This window comes from Ceratotherium simum, chromosome 34 (genome assembly GCF_057802395.1).
Source record: "Ceratotherium simum simum isolate JZ-2026a chromosome 34, ASM5780239v1, whole genome shotgun sequence".
Lineage (NCBI taxonomy): Eukaryota > Metazoa > Chordata > Mammalia > Perissodactyla > Rhinocerotidae > Ceratotherium > Ceratotherium simum.
In genome coordinates, this window is record NC_141933.1 from 10,564,638 (window position 1) to 10,585,313 (window position 20,676).

The 20,676-nt window shown below is 49.5% G+C and overlaps 1 protein-coding gene across 3 annotated transcripts in view; it reads left to right on the plus strand.

Annotated features, from left to right (window-relative positions):
• AHNAK (AHNAK nucleoprotein) overlaps positions 1–18,465 on the plus strand; it is a 30,794-nt gene extending 12,329 nt beyond the window's left edge. For all 3 annotated transcript variants that reach the window (XM_087422784.1, XM_087422786.1, XM_087422785.1), the window contains exon 5: positions 336–18,465. In XM_087422784.1, coding sequence (XP_087278910.1) covers positions 336–17,666 — 17,331 coding nt within the window. In that variant the 3' untranslated portion in view covers positions 17,667–18,465. The remainder of the gene's footprint in view (positions 1–335) is intronic.
• Positions 18,466–20,676: the final 2,211 nt, after the last annotated feature.

The following is a 20,676-nucleotide window of genomic DNA, read 5'->3' on the forward strand; positions in this document are numbered from 1 at the left end:
AGGTGTCCCTGAGACTGGAGAGGCTAGTCTGAATCTAGGGTTGATTGTAAATCCTTCTCCCAGACCACATAGTCCAGGAGTCTACACCTTTCCTCTCCCCATGGCTTTGCTTTGTTCTTGGAGTTTTCCCCAATAATTTCTGTTTTCCTCCTGTGATGTGGCTGTCAGTCCCTTTCTTCAGCCCCTGTGCTCTGCCCCAGGAGGCTCTGTGGACCTCCGTTATGGTCCCGGCTTCCATGGGAAATAGGCAACCATGTTGTTGGCTGGGCTGTGGCTGGGCGTCTGTGACCTGGGCAGACTCTGCTGCAACCTCTGCCGGGCGTGTCTTTCTGCAGAGCGGGGATGATGAGGAGTACCAGCGCATCTACACCACGAAGATCAAGCCTCGGCTGAAGTCGGAGGATGGAGTGGAAGGGGATCCTGGGGAGACCCAGAGCCGGACCATCACGGTGACTAGAAGGGTCACAGCCTACACTGTGGATGTGACGGGTCGGGAAGGAGCCAAGGACATCGACATCAGCAGCCCTGAGTTCAAGATCAAGATTCCACGGCATGAACTGACGGAAATCTCCACCGTGGGCGTGGAGACCCAGCCTGGGAAGACAGTGATCAGATTGCCCTCGGGCTCGGGGGCAGTGTCACCAACCGCAGGCTCTGCTGTGGACATCCGAGCAGGGTCCATTTCTGCTTCGGGACCAGAGTTCCAAGGTGCTGGCCACTCGAAGCTCCAGGTCACCGTGCCTGGGATAAAGGTGGGAAGCCCAGGTGTCAGTGTCAGTGCAAAGGGCTTTGATTTGGGTGGCAAAGGAGGGGTCCAAGTTCCAGGAGTGGACATTTCATCTTCTCTTGGGGGTGGGGCAGTAGAGGTGCAGGGCTTATCCCTTGAGAGTGGTAGTAATGGGAAAATTAAAATTCCCACCATGAAGATGCCAAAATTTGGTGTCTCAGCAGGACCTGTTGAGGGCCAGGCACCAGAGGCAGGGTTGAGTGTTTCTGCACCTGAATTCTCTGTGGGGCACAAGGGCAGCAAGCCAGGCTTGACCATCGACGGGAACATCCAGGCTCCTCAGCTAGAAGTCAGTGCTCCCTCTCTCAATGTTGAGGGGCTTGAGGGGAAGCTGAAGGGCCCCCAAATCACTGGGCCATCACTTGAGGGTAACCTGGGCCTGAAAGGTGCCAAGCCACAGGGGAGCATAGGGGTGGACATCTCTGCTCCCAAAATCGAGGGCGGCATCCCTTGCCCCAGTGTGGAAGTTCGAGCCCCCGACGTTGATATTCATGGGCCTGGAGGCAAACTGAATATGCCCAAGATAAAAGTCCCCAAATTCTCTGCATCAGGTTCTGAGGGAGAGGGAGCTGGCATTGATGTGACACTGCCCACAGGTGAAGTGACTCTTCCGGGGGTCTCTGGGGACATCAGCCTGCCTGAGGTTGTTCCTGGGGGGCTGGAAGGGAAGATAAAGGGTCCTAAAGTCAAGAGTCCTGAAATGATTGTTCAGAAACCTAAAATCTCCATGCAGGATGTGGATCTGAGCCTTGGGTCCCCTAAACTGAAAGGAGATATTCACATTTCTGCTCCTGGGGTGCAAGGTGATGTTAAAGGCCCTCAAGTGGCAGTTAAAGGCTCCAAAGTAGACATCAAGACACCCAGCCTAGAGGGGACCCTGACAGGACCCAAGCTTAGTGGTCCTTCTGGGCAAACAGGAACCTGCAGGATTTCTATGGCAGAAGTAGACTTAAATGTGGCTGCACCTAAAGTGAAAGGGGGTGTAGATGTCGCAGTCCCAAAAGTAGAAGGGAAAGTCAGAGTCCCTGAAGTTGATGTCAGAGGCCCCAAAGTGGATGTCAGTGCCCCAGATGTGGATGTTCACGGCCCAGAATGGAACCTGAAAATGCCCAAGATGAAAATGCCCAAGTTCAGCACTCCAGGAATCAAAGGAGAAGGCCCAGATGTAGACGTGAATCTACCCAAAGGAGATATCAGTATTTCAGGGCCCAAGGTCAATGTGGAAGCCCCAAATGTCAACATAGGGGACCTGGGGGGCAAACTTAAAGGCCCTGACATTAAGCTGCCTGAAGTGAGTGTGAAGACACCAAAGATCTCCATGCCTGATGTAGATTTGCATGTTAAAGGCACAAAAGTAAAAGGAGAGTGTGATGTAACAGTACCAAAACTTGAAGGAGAACTGAAAGGCCCCCAGCTGGACATTGATGCACCAGATGTGGATGTTCACGGTCCAGACTGGCATCTGAAAATGCCCAAAATGAAAATGCCCAAATTCAGTGTTCCGGGGTTCAAAGCAGAAGGCCCAGAAGTGGACGTGAACCTGCCCAAGCCTGATGTGGACATTTCTGGGCCCAGGGTAGATGTTAGTGCTCCGGATGTGAGCATTGAGGGACCAGAAGGGAAATTGAAAGGACCCAAGTTTAAGATGCCTGAGATGAATATCAAAACCCCCAAGATCTCCATGCCAGATGTGGACTTACATTTGAAAGGCCCTGGAGCAAGAGGAGAATATGACGTCACAGTGCCAAAGGTTGAAGGTGAGATTAAAGTTTCTGATGTTGAACTTAAAAGTGCCAAAATGGACATTGATGCTCCAGATGTGGATGTTCATGGCCCAGACTGGCACCTGAAGATGCCCAAAGTGAAAATGCCCAAGTTCAGCATGCCTGGCTTCAAAGGAGAGGGCCCAGGAGTGGATGTGAACCTGCCGAAAGCTGACATTGACGTCTCAGGACCCCAGGTGGACGTTGAAGTTCCAGATGTAAATATTGAAGGACTTGAAGGAAAACTGAAGGGTCCCAAGTTGAAGATGCCTGAGATGAATATCAAGGCCCCGAAGATCTCCATGCCTGATATGGATTTGCATATGAAAGGTCCCAAGGTAAAGGGAGAATATGATGTTACAGTGCCAAAGCTGGAAGGGGATCTGAAAGGGCCGCAAGTAGACGTCAGTGCCCCAGATGTTGAAGTTCATGGTCCTGATTGGAACCTAAAGATGCCCAAGATGAAAATGCCCAAATTTACCATGCCCAGCCTCAAAGGAGAGGGCCCAGAATTAGATGTGAACTTGCCCAAGGCCGATGTGGACATTTCTGCACCCAAGGTAGATATTAGTGCCCCAGATCTGAGTCTTGAAGGACCAGAAGGGAAGTTGAAGGGTCCCAAGTTTAAGATGCCTGAGATGCACTTCAAAGCTCCTAAGATGAGTCTGCCAGATGTTGACCTGGATCTTAAAGGACCCAAAATGAAAGGAAATCTGGATGTGTCTGCACCAAAGATAGAAGGTGAGATGAAAGTTCCAGATGTGGACATGAAAGGCCCTAAGGTAGATATTAAGGTACCAGATGTGGAAGTTCAAGGTACAGACTGGAGCCTAAAAATGCCCAAGATGAAAATGCCTAAATTCAGCATGCCCAGCTTCAAAGGTCAGGGCCCAGATGTGGATGTGAACCTGCCCAAAGCTGACATTGACATCACTGGACCCAAGGTTGACATTGAAGCCCCAGATGTGAGCCTTGAGGGACCAGAAGGGATGCTGAAGGGTCCCAAGTTTAAGATGCCTGAGATGAACTTCAAGGCCCCCAAGATCTCCATGCCTGATGTAGACTTACACTTGAAAGGCCCCAAAGTCAAAGGGGATATGGATGTGTCTGTTCCCAAGATAGAAGGTGAAATGAAAGTGCCAGATGTTGACATCAAAGGGCCCAAAGTGGACGTTGATGTCCCAGATGTGGACGTTCATGGCCCGGACTGGCACTTGAAAATGCCCAAGATGAAAATGCCCAAGTTCAGCATGCCTGGCTTCAAAGCAGAGGGTCCAGAAGTGGATGTGAACCTGCCCAAGGCTGATATTGACGTCTCTGGACCCAAGGTTGATATTGAAGCCCCAGATGTGAGCCTTGAGGGACCAGAAGGGAAGCTGAAGGGTCCCAAGTTTAAGATGCCTGAGATGCACTTCAAGGCTCCCAAGATCTCCATGCCTGATGTGAACCTGAATCTTAAGGGGCCAAGACTAAAGGGAGATGCAGATGTGTCTTTGCCTGATGTAGAAGGTGACATAAAAGTGCCAGATGTTGACATTAAAGGGCCCAAAGTTGACATCAGTGCTCCAGATGTTGATGCTCATGGCCCAGACTGGCACCTGAAGATGCCCAAGGTGAAAATGCCCAAGTTCAGCATGCCTGGTTTCAAAGGAGAGGGCCCAGAAGTGGATGTGAACCTGCCCAAGGCTGACATTGATGTCTCAGGACCCAAGGTGGACATTGATATTCCAGATGTGAACATTGAAGGTCCAGATGCAAAACTAAAAGGTCCTAAATTTAAGATGCCAGAAATGAATATAAAGCCTCAAAAGATATCCATGCCAGATGTTGATTTGCATTTGAAAGGTCCTAAAATGAAAGGAGATTATGATGTTACAGTTCCAAAAGTAGAAGGAGAGATAAAACCTCCTGATGTTGACATCAAAAGTCCTAAAGTGGACATTAATGCCCCAGATGTGGGAGTTCATGGCCCAGACTGGCACCTGAAGATGCCCAAAGTGAAAATGCCCAAGTTCAGCATGCCTGGCTTCAAAGGAGAGGGCCCAGAAGTGGATGTGAATCTGCCCAAGGCTGACATTGATGTTTCAGGGCCCAAGGTGGACATTGATGCTCCAGATGTGAGCATCGAAGGTCCAGAGGGGAAACTAAAGGGTCCCAAGTTCAAGATGCCAAGCATGAGTATACAGACACACAAAATCTCTATGCCTGATGTTGGACTAAATCTGAAAGCCCCTAAACTAAAAACTGATGCAGATGTTTCTCTTCCCAAAGTGGAAGGAGACTTGAAAGGTCCTGAAATTGATGTGAAAGCCCCTAAGATGGATGTGGATGTTGGTGATATTGACATTGAATGTCCAGAAGGAAAGATGAAAGGCCCCAAATTTAAGATGCCAGACATGCACTTCAAGGCCCCCAAGATCTCCATGCCTGATGTGGACTTACATTTGAAAGGCCCCAAAGTCAAAGGGGATGTGGATGTGTCTGTTCCCAAGGTAGAAAGTGAAATGAAAGTGCCAGATGTTAACGTTAAAGGACCCAAAGTGGACATTGATGTCCCGGATGTGGACGTTCATGGCCCAGACTGGCACCTGAAGATGCCCAAGGTGAAAATGCCCAAGTTCAGCATGCCAGGCTTCAAAGGAGAGGGCCCAGAAGTGGATGTGAACTTACCAAAGGCTGACATTAATGTTTCTGGCCCCAAAATGGACATTGATGCTCCTGATTTGGATGTTGAGGGACCAGAAGGAAAATTAAAAGGCTCTAAATTTAAGATGCCTAAGTTGAATATCAAAACTTCCAAAATATCTATGCCAGATGTGGACTTGAATTTGAAGGGACCCAAACTGAAAGGAGAGATAGATGCTTCCATGCCAGAACTAGAAGGTGATCTCAGAGGTCCGCAAGTTGATATCAAAGGCCCCAGTGTGGATGTGGAGGTGCCTGACGTTGATCTGGAATGTCCGGATGCAAAGTTGAAAGGCCCCAAGTTTAAGATGCCAGACATGCACTTCAAGACCCCCAAGATCTCCATGCCTGATGTACACTTGAAGGGCCCCAAAGTGAAAGGGAATGTCGATGTGTCGGTGCCAAAATTGGAGGGAGATTTGAAAGGCCCCAGTGTGGATATGGAGGTGCCTGATGTTGATCTGGAATGTCCTGATGCAAAGTTGAAAGGCCCCAAGTTTAAGATGCCAGACATGCATTTCAAGGCCCCTAAGATCTCCATGCCTGATGTGGACTTACACTTGAAAGGCCCCAAAGTCAAAGGGGATATGGATGTGTCTGTTCCCAAGATAGAAGGTGAAATGAAAGTGCCAGATGTGGGCATTAAAGGGCCCAAAGTTGACATCGATGCCCCAGATGTGGATGTTCATGGCCCGGACTGGCACTTGAAAATGCCCAAGATGAAAATGCCCAAGTTCAGCATGCCTGGCTTCAAAGCAGAAGGCCCAGAAGTGGATGTGAATCTGCCCAAGGCTGACATTGACATCACTGGACCCAAGGTTGACGTTGAAGCCCCAGATGTGAGCCTTGAGGGACCAGAAGGGAAGCTGAAGGGTCCCAAGTTTAAGATGCCTGAGATGCACTTCAAGGCCCCCAAGATCTCCATGCCTGATGTAGACTTACACTTGAAAGGCCCCAAAGTCAAAGGGGATATGGATGTGTCTGTGCCAAAATTGGAAGGAGATTTGAAAGGCCCCACTGTGGATGTGGAGGTGCCTGATGTTGATCTGGAATGTCCTGATGCAAAGTTGAAAGGCCCCAAGTTTAAGATGCCAGACATGCATTTCAAGGCCCCCAAGATCTCCATGCCTGATGTGGACTTACACTTGAAAGGCCCCAAAGTCAAAGGGGATATGGACGTGTCTGTTCCCAAGGTAGAAGGTGAAATGAAAGTGCCAGATGTGGGCATTAAAGGGCCCAAAGTTGACATCGATGCCCCAGATGTGGATGTTCATGGCCCGGACTGGCACTTGAAAATGCCCAAGATGAAAATGCCCAAGTTCAGCATGCCTGGCTTCAAAGCAGAGGGCCCAGAAGTGGATGTGAACCTGCCCAAGGCTGACATTGACATCTCTGGACCCAAGGTTGACGTTGAAGCCCCAGATGTGAGCCTTGAGGGACCAGAAGGGAAGCTGAAGGGTCCCAAGTTTAAGATGCCTGAGATGCACTTCAAGGCCCCCAAGATCTCCATGCCTGATGTAGACTTACACTTGAAAGGCCCCAAAGTCAAAGGGGATATGGATGTGTCTGTGCCAAAATTGGAAGGAGATTTGAAAGGCCCCACTGTGGATGTGGAGGTGCCTGATGTTGATCTGGAATGTCCTGATGCAAAGTTGAAAGGCCCCAAGTTTAAGATGCCAGACATGCACTTCAAGGCCCCCAAGATCTCCATGCCTGATGTGGACTTACACTTGAAAGGCCCCAAAGTCAAAGGGGATATGGATGTGTCTGTTCCCAAGATAGAAGGTGAAATGAAAGTGCCAGATGTGGGCATTAAAGGGCCCAAAGTTGACATCGATGCCCCAGATGTGGATGTTCATGGCCCGGACTGGCACCTGAAGATGCCCAAGATGAAAATGCCCAAGTTCAGCATGCCTGGCTTCAAAGCAGAAGGCCCAGAAGTGGATGTGAACCTGCCCAAGGCTGACATTGACGTCACTGGACCCAAGGTTGACGTTGAAGCCCCAGATGTGAGCCTTGAGGGACCAGAAGGGAAGCTGAAGGGTCCCAAGTTTAAGATGCCTGAGATGCACTTCAAGGCCCCCAAGATCTCCATGCCTGATGTAGACTTACACTTGAAAGGCCCCAAAGTCAAAGGGGATATGGACGTGTCTGTTCCCAAGATAGAAGGTGAAATGAAAGTGCCAGATGTGGGCATTAAAGGGCCCAAAGTTGACATCGATGCCCCAGATGTGGATGTTCATGGCCCGGACTGGCACCTGAAGATGCCCAAGATGAAAATGCCCAAGTTCAGCATGCCTGGCTTCAAAGCAGAAGGCCCAGAAGTGGATGTGAACCTGCCCAAGGCTGACATTGACATCTCTGCACCCAAGGTTGACATTGAAGCCCCAGATGTGAACATTGAGGGTCCAGAAGGAAAACTGAAAGGCCCTAAGTTCAAGATGCCTGAAATGCACTTTCATGCCCCCAAGATCTCTATGCCTGATGTTGATTTCAACTTAAAGGGACCTAAAGTCAAAGGAGACTTTGATGTTTCTGCCCCAAAGATGGAAGGAGAGTTAAAGAGTCCAGAATTGGGTGTCAAAGGCCCCAAATTGGATGTTGATATGCCAGATGTAACTGTGGAAGGCCCAGATGGCAAATGGAAAAGTCCTAAATTTAAGATGCCAGACATGCACTTTAAAGCTCCCAAAATCTCCATGCCAGACATTGATCTACACTTAAAAAGCCCCAAGATAAAGGGAGAGGTGGATGTAGATGTTCCAAAATTGGAAGGTGGCCTCAAAGGGCCAGACCTCAAGGGTGACATCAGTGGGCCGGATATCGACATTGAAGGACCAGAGGGCAAATTAAAAGGACCCAAGTTCAAGATGCCTGAGATGAACATCAAAGCCCCCAAGATCTCCATGCCTGATGTAGATTTGCACTTGAAAGGTCCTAAGGTCAAAGGAGATGTGGATGTTTCCCTGCCTAAGGTGGAAGGTGACCTAAAAGGCCCCAAAGTGGACATTGATGCCCCAGATGTAGATGTTCAAGGCCCAGACTGGCACCTGAAGATGCCCAAGATGAAAATGCCCAAGTTCAGCATGCCAGGCTTTAAAGGAGAGGGCCCAGATGTGGATGTGAAGCTGCCCAAGGCTGACGTTGATGTCTCAGCACCCAAAGTGGACATTGAAGGCCCTGATGTTAACATTGAAGGACCAGAGGGAAAGTTGAAAGGTCCCAAGTTCAAGATGCCTGAGATGAACATCAAAGCCCCCAAGATCTCCATGCCTGACATTGATTTGCACCTGAAAGGTCCTAAGGTGAAAGGAGATATGGATGTTTGCCTGCCTAGGGTGGAAGGGGATGTAAAGGCTCCTGAAGTTGACATCAAAAGCCCCAAGGTGGACATTGATGCCCCAGATGTGGATGTCCATGGCCCAGACTGGCACCTGAAGATGCCCAAGATAAAAATGCCCAAGATCAGCATGCCAGGCTTCAAAGGAGAGGGCCCTGATGTGGATGTGAACCTGCCCAAGGCTGACATTGATGTCACTGGACCCAAGGTGGACATTGAAGGCCCCGATGTTAATATTGAAGGACCAGAAGGAAAGTTGAAAGGTCCTAAGTTCAAGATGCCTGAGATGAACATCAAAGCCCCCAAGATCTCCATGCCTGACTTCGATTTGCATCTGAAAGGTCCCAAGGTAAAGGGCGACGTGGATGTTTCCCTGCCGAAGGTGGAAGGTGACCTCAAGGGCCCTGAAGTTGACATCAAAGGGCCCAAAGTGGACACTGATGTTCATGGCCCGGACTGGCACCTGAAGATGCCCAAGGTGAAAATGCCCAAGTTCAGCATGCCTGGCTTCAAAGGAGAGGGCCCAGAAGTGGATGTGAACCTGCCCAAGGCCGACATTGATGTCTCAGGACCCAAGGTGGACATTGATGTTCCAGACGTGAATATCGAAGGTCCAGATGCGAAACTGAAGGGCCCTAAGTTCAAGATGCCAGAGATGAACATCAAAGCTCCTAAGATCTCCATGCCCGACATTGACTTAAACCTGAAAGGTCCCAAAGTAAAGGGCGATGTGGATGTTTCTCTGCCGAAGGTGGAAGGTGACCTCAAGGGCCCTGAAGTTGACATTAAAGGGCCCAAAGTGGACCTTGATGCCCCTGATGTGGACGTTCATGGCCCAGACTGGCACTTGAAGATGCCCAAGGTGAAAATGCCCAAGTTCAGCATGCCTGGCTTCAAAGGAGAGGGCCCAGAAGTGGATGTGAGTCTTCCCAAGGCTGATATTGATGTCTCAGGGCCCAAGGTGGACATTGATGTTCCAGATGTGAATATTGAAGGACCAGATGCAAAACTGAAGGGCCCTAAGTTCAAAATGCCAGAGATGAACATCAAAGCTCCTAAAATATCGATGCCTGATTTGGACTTTAAAGGCCCTAAAGTGAAAGGAGAGGTGGATGTTTCACTTCCAAATGTAGAAGGTGATTTGAAAGGCCCTACTCTTGACATCAAGGGCCCAAAGATAGATGTAGATGCTCCAGATATTGACATTCATGGCCCAGAAGGCAAATTAAAAGGTCCCAAACTGAAGATGCCTGACATGCATGTAAACGTGCCCAAGATCTCCATGCCAGAAATTGACCTGAATTTAAAAGGCTCAAAGCTTAAGGGAGATGTTGAAGTTTGTGGGCCCAAATTGGAAGGTGACATTAAAGCTCCCAAGTTGGATGTAAAGGGCCCAGAAGTGGACATTTCTGGTCCTAAGCTCAATGTTGAAGGCAAGGCAAAGAAATCTCGTTTTAAGCTTCCCAAATTCAATTTTTCGGGCTCCAAAGTTCAGACACCTGAGGTGGATGTCAAAGTTAAAAAGCCAGATATTGATGTAACAGGTCCAAAAGTTGATATTAATGCTCCTGATGTTGAGGTCCAAGGAAAAGTGAAAGGATCCAAGTTCAAAATGCCTTTCCTGAGTATTTCATCTCCTAAAGTTTCTATGCCTGATGTGGAGTTAAATCTGAAAAGTCCTAAAGTCAAAGGAGACTTAGATGTTGCAGTGCCTAATCTAGAAGGTGACTTTAAAGGACCCAAAGTGGACATTAAGGCGCCAGAAGTTCATCTTGATGCACCTGATGTGGATGTTCATGGTCCAGACTGGAATTTGAAAATGCCCAAAATGAAAATGCCCAAGTTCAGCGTGCCTGGCTTAAAAGCAGAAGGGCCCGATATGGCTGTGGGTCTTCCAAAAGGAGATGTCAACATAGAGGGTCCCAGAATGGACATTGGGGGCCCAGAAATCAATGTGGAAGGTCCAGAAGGAGGCTTCAAAGGTCCCAAACTCAAGATGCCCGACATGAATATCAAAGCTCCCAAGATCTCTATGCCTGACATTGATTTAAACCTCAAGGGCCCCAAGGTGAAAGGAGATGTGGATGTTTCTCTGCCCAAAGTTGAAGGGGATCTGAAAGGGCCAGAGGTTGATATCAAAGGCCCCAAAGTGGACATTGATGCCCCTGATGTGGATGTCCATGGCCCAGACTGGCACCTGAAGATGCCCAAGGTGAAACTGCCCAAGTTCAGCATGCCTGGCTTCAAAGGAGAGGGCCCAGAAGTGGATGTGAACCTGCCCAAGGCTGACATTGATATCTCAGCACCCAAAGTGGACATTGAAGGCCCTGATGTTAACATTGAAGGACCAGAGGGAAAGTTGAAAGGTCCCAAGTTCAAGATGCCAGAGATGAACATCAAAGCCCCTAAGATCTCCATGCCGGACTTTGATCTGAACCTGAAGGGCCCCAAAATGAAAGGCGATGTGGACATCTCTTTGCCGAAAATGGAAGGTGACCTCAAGGGCCCAGAGGTGGACATCAAGGGCCCCAAAGTGGACATTGACACTCCTGATATTAACATTGAAGGCCCAGAGGGGAAATTGAAGGGGCCCAAATTCAAGATGCCAGAGATGCACCTAAAGGCTCCAAAGATCTCCATGCCTGACATTGATTTAAACCTGAAGGGCCCCACGGTGAAGGGTGATGTTGATGTTTCCCTTCCCAAGATTGAAGGGGATCTGAAAGGCCCTGAAGTTGACATCAAAGGTCCCAAAGCGGACATTGATGCCCCAGATGTGGATGTCCATGGCCCAGACTGGCACCTGAAGATGCCCAAGATAAAAATGCCCAAGATCAGCATGCCAGGCTTCAAAGGAGAGGGCCCTGATGTGGATGTGAACCTGCCCAAGGCTGACATTGATGTCACTGGACCCAAGGTGGACATTGAAGGCCCCGACGTTAATATTGAAGGACCAGAAGGAAAGTTGAAAGGTCCTAAGTTCAAGATGCCTGAGATGAACATCAAAGCCCCCAAGATCTCCATGCCTGACTTTGATTTGCACCTGAAAGGTCCTAAGGTGAAAGGAGATATGGATGTTTGCCTGCCTAAGGTGGAAGGGGACGTAAAAGTCCCTGAAGTTGACATCAAAGGCCCCAAAGTGGACATTGATGCCCCAGATGTGGATGTTCATGGCCCAGACTGGCACCTGAAGATGCCCAAGATAAAAATGCCCAAGATCAGCATGCCAGGCTTCAAAGGAGAGGGCCCTGATGTGGATGTGAACCTCCCCAAGGCTGACATTGATGTCTCAGCACCCAAGGTGGATGTTGAAGTTCCAGATGTGAATATCGAAGGTCCAGATGCGAAACTGAAGGGCCCCAAGTTCAAGATGCCAGAGATGAACATCAAAGCCCCCAAGATCTCCATGCCTGACATTGATTTGCACCTGAAAGGTCCTAAGGTGAAAGGAGATATGGATGTTTCCCTGCCTAAGGTGGAAGGAGACCTAAAGCCTCCTGAAATTGACAACAAAGGGCCCAAAGTGGACCTTGATGCCCCAGATGTGGATGTTCATGGCCCAGACTGGCACCTGAAGATGCCCAAGGTGAAAATGCCGAAGTTCAGCATGCCTGGCTTTAAAGGAGAGGGCCCAGAAGTGGATGTGAAACTGCCCAAAGCTGACATTGATGTCTCAGGACCCAAGGTGGACATAGACACTCCTGACATTGACATTCATGGTCCAGAAGGGAAACTGAAGGGCCCCAAGTTTAAAATGCCTGACCTGCACCTCAAGGCACCCAAGATCTCCATGCCTGAAGTCGACCTGAATCTTAAGGGTCCCAAGGTAAAGGGTGATGTGGACGTTTCTCTGCCCAAAGTTGAAGGTGACCTCAAGGGTCCTGAAGTTGACATCAGAGGGCCCAAAGTGGACATTGATGTCCCAGATGTGGACGTTCATGGCCCAGACTGGCACTTGAAGATGCCCAAGGTGAAAATGCCCAAGTTCAGCATGCCTGGCTTCAAAGGAGAGGGCCCAGAAGTGGATGTGAACCTGCCCAAGGCCGACATTGATGTCTCAGGGCCCAAGGTGGACATTGATGTTCCAGATGTGAACATAGAAGGTCCAGATGCAAAACTGAAGGGCCCCAAGTTCAAGATGCCAGAGATGAACATCAGAGCTCCTAAGATCTCCATGCCCGACATTGACTTAAACCTGAAAGGTCCCAAAGTAAAGGGTGATGTGGATGTTTCTCTGCCGAAGGTGGAAGGTGACCTCAAGGGCCCTGAAGTTGACATCAAAGGGCCCAAAGTGGACATTGATGTCCCAGACGTGGACGTTCATGGCCCAGACTGGCACTTGAAGATGCCCAAGGTGAAAATGCCCAAGTTCAGCATGCCTGGCTTCAAAGGAGAGGGCCCAGAAGTGGATGTGAACCTACCCAAGGCTGACATTGATGTTTCAGGGCCCAAGGTGGACATTGATGTTCCAGATGTGAATATCGAAGGTCCAGATGCAAAACTGAAGGGCCCTAAGTTCAAGATGCCGGATATGAACATCAAAGCCCCCAAAATCTCCATGCCTGACCTTGACTTTAACCTGAAGGGCCCCAAAATGAAGGGTGATGTGGATGTCTCTTTGCCTAAAGTGGAAGGTGACCTCAAGGGCCCTGAGGTAGACATCAAGGGCCCTAAATTGGACATTGACACTCCTGATATCAATGTTGAAGGTCCAGAAGGAAAATTGAAGGGACCCAAATTTAAAATGCCAGAGATGCACATTAAAGCCCCCAAGATCTCCATGCCTGACTTTGACTTAAATCTGAAAGGGCCAAAGGTAAAGGGGGATGTGGACCTTTCGCTACCTAAGGTGCAGGGTGATCTGAAAGGGCCAGAGGTGGACATTGAAGGTCCTGAAGGGAAACTCAAAGGTCCCAAATTTAAGATGCCTGATGTCCATTTCAAAACCCCACAAATCTCCATGAGTGACATTGATTTGAACTTGAAAGGACCTAAAGTAAAAGGAGATTTGGATGTTTCCATTCCTAAACTGGAAGGAGATCTGAAAGGCCCCAAAGTGGATGTTAAAGGCCCTAAGCTGGACATAGACACTCCTGATATTGACATTCATGGTCCAGAAGGGAAACTGAAGGGCCCCAAGTTTAAAATGCCTGACCTGCACCTCAAGGCACCCAAGATCTCCATGCCGGAAGTCGACCTGAATCTCAAGGGTCCCAAGGTAAAGGGCGACGTGGATGTTTCCCTGCCGAAGGTGGAAGGTGACCTCAAGGGCCCTGAAGTTGACATCAAAGGGCCCAAAGTGGACCTTGATGCCCCCGATGTGGACATTCATGGCCCAGACTGGCACTTGAAGATGCCCAAGGTGAAAATGCCCAAGTTCAGCATGCCTGGCTTCAAAGGAGAGGGCCCAGAAGTGGATGTGAACCTGCCCAAGGCCGACATTGATGTTTCAGGACCCAAGGTAGACATTGATGTTCCAGATGTGAATATCGAAGGTCCAGATGCGAAACTGAAGGGCCCTAAGTTCAAGATGCCAGAGATGAACATCAAAGCTCCTAAGATCTCCATGCCCGACATTGACTTAAACCTGAAAGGTCCCAAAGTAAAGGGCGATGTGGATGTTTCTCTGCCGAAGGTGGAAGGTGACCTCAAGGGCCCTGAAGTTGACATCAAAGGGCCCAAAGTGGACATTGATGTCCCAGACGTGGACGTTCATGGCCCAGACTGGCACTTGAAGATGCCCAAGGTGAAAATGCCCAAGTTCAGCATGCCTGGCTTCAAAGGAGAGGGCCCAGAAGTGGATGTGAACCTGCCCAAGGCTGACATTGATGTCTCAGGGCCCAAGGTGGACATTGATGTTCCAGATGTGAATATCGAAGGTCCAGATGCAAAACTGAAGGGCCCCAAGTTTAAGATGCCTGAGATGAACATCAAAGCCCCCAAAATCTCCAAGCCTGATGTTGACCTAGATTTGAAAGGACCCAAAATCAAAGGAGGTTTTGATGTGTCTGTCCCTAAGATTGAAGGTGCTTTCAAAGGCCCAGAAGTAGACCTTAAAGGTCCAGGTCTGGATTTTGAAGGCCCTGATGCCAAACTCAGTGGCCCAAATTTGAAGATGCCATCACTGGATATATCTGCTCCTAAAGTAACTGCTCCTGATATTGATTTGCACCTCAAGACACCCAAAATTGGAGTTTCTGGTCCCAAGTTAGAAGGTGGTGAACTGGACCTCAAGGGGCCCAAGGTTGATTTAGAAGCTCCAAGCTTAGATGTACACATGGAAAGCCCAGATATTAACATCGAGGGACCCGATGTTAAAATTCCCAAATTTAAGAAACCCAAGTTTGGATTTGGGGCAAAAAGCCCTAAAGCTGACTTGAAGTCACCTTCACTCGATGTGACTGTCCCTGAGGCTGAGCTGAATGTTGAGACTCCTGAAATTAGTGTTGGTGCCAAGGGCAAGAAAAGTAAGTTTAAAATGCCTAAAATTCACATGAGTGGTCCTAAAATTAAGGCCAAAAAACAGGGATTTGATTTGAATGTTCCTGGGGGCGAAATTGATGCCAGTCTCAAGACTCCTGATATAGATGTCAATGTTGCAGGGCCGGATGCCACACTTAAAGCTGATGTGAAATCTCCCAAAACCAAGAAACCTATGTTTGGAAAAATGTACTTCCCAGATGTGGAATTTGACATTAAATCACCTAAATTTAAAGCTGAAGCCCCCCTCCCTACCCCCAAAATGGAGGGTGAAATCCAGGCACCTCATGTGGATATTTCTTCACCAGGGATTAATGTGGGAGGTCCTGACGTGAAGCTGAAGGCTCCTAAGTTCAAAGTGCCAGGTGTGGATGTTTCAGGGCCAAAAATAGAGGGTGACTTGAAAGGCCCCAGGGTGCAGGCAAACTTGGACGCACCTGACATCAACATTGAAGGCCCAGATGCTAAAGTCAAAGCATTCGGCATTTCTGCCCCTCAAGTCTCCATCCCTGATGTGAATGTTAGCTTGAAAGGACCAAAGATAAAGGGTGATGTCCCCAGTGTGGACCTGGAAGGACCAGATGTAGATCTGCAAGGTCCAGAATCGAAAATCAAGTTCCCCAAGTTTTCAATGCCCAAGATCGGCGTCCCTGGTGTGAAAATGGAGGGTGGGGGAGCTGAGGTCCATGCCCAGCTGCCCTCTCTTGAAGGAGGCTTGAGCGCACCAGATGTTAAGCTTGAAGGCCCTGACGTGTCTCTGAAGGGGCCGAAAGTAGACTTGCCTTCAGTGAACCTGTCTATGCCAAAAGTCTCTGGACCTGACCTTGACCTGAACTTGAAAGGACCAAGTTTGAAAGGAGACCTGGATGCATCTGTTCCCAGCATGAAGGTGCACGCTCCAGGGCTTGACCTCAGAGGTGTCGGTGGAAAGGTGAAGATGGAAGGAGACGGTGTGAAAGTGCCGGGGATTGATGCCACGACAGCGTTTAACGTTGGAGTACCAGATGTGACCCTGAAGGGACCAAGCCTGCAGGGAGACCTGGCTGTCTCTGGTGACATCAAGGGCCCTAAAGTATCAGTAGGTGCTCCTGATCTAAGCTTGGAGGCATCTGAAGGTGGTATTAAACTTCCCCAAATGAAGCTGCCCCAGTTTGGCATCTCCACTCCAGGGTCTGACTTGGACGTTAACGTCAAGGGGCCACAGGTTTCTGGAGAACTAAAGGGGCCAGGCATGGATGTGAACCTGGGAGGCCTGAACCTGAAGGGGCCTCAGATCTCTGGCCCTCAAATCTCAGCACCGGATGTGGACTTGAACTTGGAAGGACCAAAAGTAAAAGGGAGCCTTGGGGTCACTGGTGAGTTGAAAGGCCCCACTGTTGGAGGAGGTCTTCCAGGCATCAGTGTTCAGGGCCTAGAAGGAGACCTTCAAATGCCTGGAATTAAGTCCTCTGGATGTGGTGTGGAGCTGCCAGGTGTGAATGTGAAACTCCCAACCGGGCAAATTTCTGGTCCTGAAATCAAAGGCGATCTGAAAGGTTTCCATGGGGCTGCTCCTGACATTAGCGTGAAGGGGCCTTCATTTAATGTGGCATCTCCTGAGTCTGATTTCGGTGTCAGCTTGAAGGGCCCCAAAATCAAAGGAGGTGTGGATGTTTCAGGGGGTGTCAGTGCCCCAGATATCAGCCTGGGCGAAGGGCATGTGAGTGTCAAAGGTTCCGGGGGTGAGTGGAAAGGACCCCAGGTCTCCTCCGCTCTCAACCTGGATGCACCTAAGTTCGCTGGGGGACTTCATTTCTCAGGACCAAAGGGAGAAGGAGGTGTGAAAGGAGGCCAGATTGGACTCCAGGGTCCTGGGCTGAGCGTCTCTGGGCCTCAAGGTCCCTTGGGAAGCGGATCTGGAAAAGTAACATTCCCCAAGATGAAGATCCCCAAATTCACCTTCTCTGGCCGTGAGCTGGTTGGCAGAGAAGTGGGGGTGGATATCAGCTTTCCTAAAGCAGAGGCCAGTGTCCAGTCTGGTGCCGGAGAGGGCGAGTGGGAAGAGTCCGACGTAAAACTTAAAAAGTCCAAAATCAAAATGCCCAAGTTCAATTTTTCCAAACCTAAAGGGAAAGGTGGTGTCACTGGCTCACCAGAAGCATCCATTTCAGGGTCCAAAGGTGACCTGAAGAGCTCCAAGGCCAGCCTAGGTTCTCTGGAAGGAGAGGCAGAGGCCGAAACATCTTCGCCCAAAGGCAAATTCTCCTTATTTAAAAGCAAGAAGCCACGGCACCGCTCGAATTCCTTCAGTGACGAGAGGGAGCTCTCTGCACCTTCCACCCCGCCTGGGACTTTGGAGTTTGAAGGTGGAGAAGTGTCTCTGGAAGGCGGGAAAGTCAAAGGGAAACAGGGGAAGCTGAAATTTGGTACCTTTGGTGGATTGGGGTCAAAGAGCAAAGGTCATTATGAGGTGACTGGGAGTGATGATGAGACAGGCAAGTTACAGGGGAGTGGAGTGTCCCTGGCCTCTAAGAAGTCCCGACTGTCATCTTCTTCTAGCAATGACAGTGGGACTAAGGTTGGCATCCAGCTTCCCGAGGTGGAACTGGCCGTTTCCACTAAGAAAGAGTAGCCGGCCTTTGTGTGTGTACATATATGTATAAAAAGACATCAGCCTTGGGTGTGTTTGTATATAAACTCCAAAGAGAAACACGCCAACAGCCTCAGCAGTAATGCAAAGATCTGGCCTCGGCCAGTGGCAGGCGCAGACCGCCTTTAGGCTCCCGGAGCTTTCCAGATAGGTAAAGAGTTCCAAGTTCGTCCAGCCCATGTGCAAAATCAACAGTATTTGCCTTAAGATTTCAGTTTTTTGCATTGAATGCTGAGAGCTCCTGTTTACTAAGCAAGCTTTTGTGTTTATTATCTTCATTTTTACTGAACATTGTTAGTGTCGGGATAATGGAAACCCACTTTTTCATTGTAATGACTTTTGGGGCTTTTGTTAGTAAGGGTGGGGTGGGGTAGAAGGCAGTAGAGGGGGCCAGACCTCCATTTCTCCTAAGATTGGATCTACTCAAACAGCAAACACCCAAAGACGGCCGAGAGGAGCTGGCAGGCAGGGCGTGTGGGTGTTTTTAGAACTCTTTAGCATCGCCTTTTCTCCAGGGGTGGCGGTCACAGCCAGTTTGGTGAGAGGGAATTAGAATATCTTTGTAAATTGGCCAACCCACCAGCTCACCACGAGGGGCTTCCGTTTTGTGAACTGTAAGAGAAATGTTTTCTTCTTGACTGCCATGCTCCTGATATTCTGATTTCTTTTAACAAATGTTATCGTGATTAAGAAATTTTCCAGCACTTTAATGGCAAATTAATTAAGAATGTAAGAAAAATGGATGCTGTCAAAGGCAAATAAAGCTGTTCATTAACCCTGATGTCTTGTGCCTTTGCGTTCTGTGTTGAGGGGACAAAGCCTGGGGGAGCTGCACCCCGAGCCCTGACAGTTCGGACTGGACCCACCCAGTGGCATTGCCAGTTTCATTAGTGGATGATGGGAGGAATTCTTTGCTTCTCAATTCTCAGGGTGAGGCTGGCGGCACCATTGCTGAGAAATCAGGAGAGGCTTGGCACGCTGGCAGGCCAAGCCCCAGGACCCACCCACCAACTTTGCATCCTCAGGTGTGAATACACGACTCAGAAATGGTTCTAAATGGGTAAAAGGATACAGATGTGAATGGAAAAAAAGCCCTATTGGAGTGGGAGAAAGGGGTCTGGCTGTGAGTCACAGGCCTGCCATCTATTCCTGACTTGGCTGCAGGTTTGCTGGGTGACCTCAACTTACCTACCCTGTCTGGGCCTCAGTTTCCTCTTCTTTGAAATAAGGGTGCCGATCTCGTATTAGATGTCTTTATGGTTCCTTCTAGTCCATTTTAGGGCTAAAGTTTATGAAAAATCTCTTCTGACCAAAGTCCCCTTTTGATTTCCAGCTCTGCAGAGAATACATGGTGGGGGAACCTTCTAGAAACGCTCTTAAAGTTGGTCACTGTTGGGCAGAGGGCAATTTTGTACCAAAGCAATCGGACCAAGCTCGTCCCCCTTGCCACCACCCAGAGCTGCCACCTTTCTGCCAGTGGAGGCAGCTTTGTACCTCTCCTATCACCCCCAGACCAGAGATAACAGCTCCCACCCCATCCTGCCCTCTCTAGTACCAGCTTGTCAGTTGGTTTCTGCACATAACAGTGGGATATCCTGCCCAGCATGAACTCAGAATGGATTTCAGACATGCATTTGCCAGCTCCATCCATTCCCACCTTAGCCAGAGCCTGTGACCCTGGGGGGTTTGGAGCTCAAAGGTGGCTGTTGGTTTTGGAAGGAGGTAGGTAACAAGGGAGGTGCTTGATCCCCTGCTGTTTTACTTAAGATGACTGACCTCCAGCTGCTTTTGTGAACTGGGCAAGACACTTAATCTTTGAGCCTCAGTTTCTCACCCAGAAAAGGGGGACAGTATCCATAGGACCAAAGAGTCCGTTCAGGTGCTTAGGTTGTCTACTGTGCAAGGGCACCATATTTAAGTGTCAGGCCATATGTTTATTTATGGAGAACATGAGGGTGTGTATGGAGTCCTAGAGAGGCGAGTGGGAGCCCCTCCACACACACTCAAGAGTGAGACCACGCACATGCCCACTGGCACACACACCTGCACACGGCTGTCTCCTGTCCTAACTGGGTCCGAGCACCCACTCTTGGAGGCATCCAAGGGTGCTTCTTTCACTCACACACAGCCCAAAGCCCACTTCCCAATCCTCCCTCCATTCTGAAACTGACAAGAGTGTAGGGTGGGACAGTGTACCTGCTACCCGAGATGTATGGCCCTTGTGTCTGGAGGGTGGGGTGAGTGAGTGACAGTGGGGAACACTTGTGTACACAGCCAGGAGGGGTGCCCATTACGAGGCTGGAAAGATCCCCTGGGCAGAACGACCCAGATTATCCAATAATGTATCAATTAAAAATTTTTTTAGTTTGAGGAAGGGGTGATGTAGGCTAGTGGTGGCCCTCAGTGTCCATTCACTCAATACGTATTTTTTTGAGTGCCATGTGGTTAGATGCTGTCTTAGACCCACTGGTCTCAGAACCCTCTTCTGCTAACCTTCACAGACCAAATGACCAAATGACATGATGGATGTGGGAAACTGGAATGCTTTGAACACTGGAAATATACACGTGTAAATGATACTTCTACCGAGGATGATGAGGATGGTCATGGTTCCTGGGCTCTCAGGCTGGGGCTGTCAGAGGGTAGTGGGTAAGATGGAGAAGAAACAGCAATGGGCCATTCAAGCGTGAGAAACTTCTCAGCTGCCCTCTTTCCACATCAGGCCCAGGCTGCAGGCAGTGACCACAGAACAGGAGCCCTCCCTCCTGCAGTGACCGTTACCATAGAAGGGGCAGCATGGAGGAGGCGCCAGGGGCTGGAGAGGCGTGTGAGGGCCCATCCTACCTGGCTTCCCTTTGCCTGTCCTGCCTGCCCACTCGCATTTCCCACTCCCTCTCTTCTTCCCGACTCCTCCATCACCACTTACCCTGGTCCCCTCTCAGTCCCTGACAGGGATGGTCCAAGTTATTCCCTAAAGTCCTGCAGGGTGCAG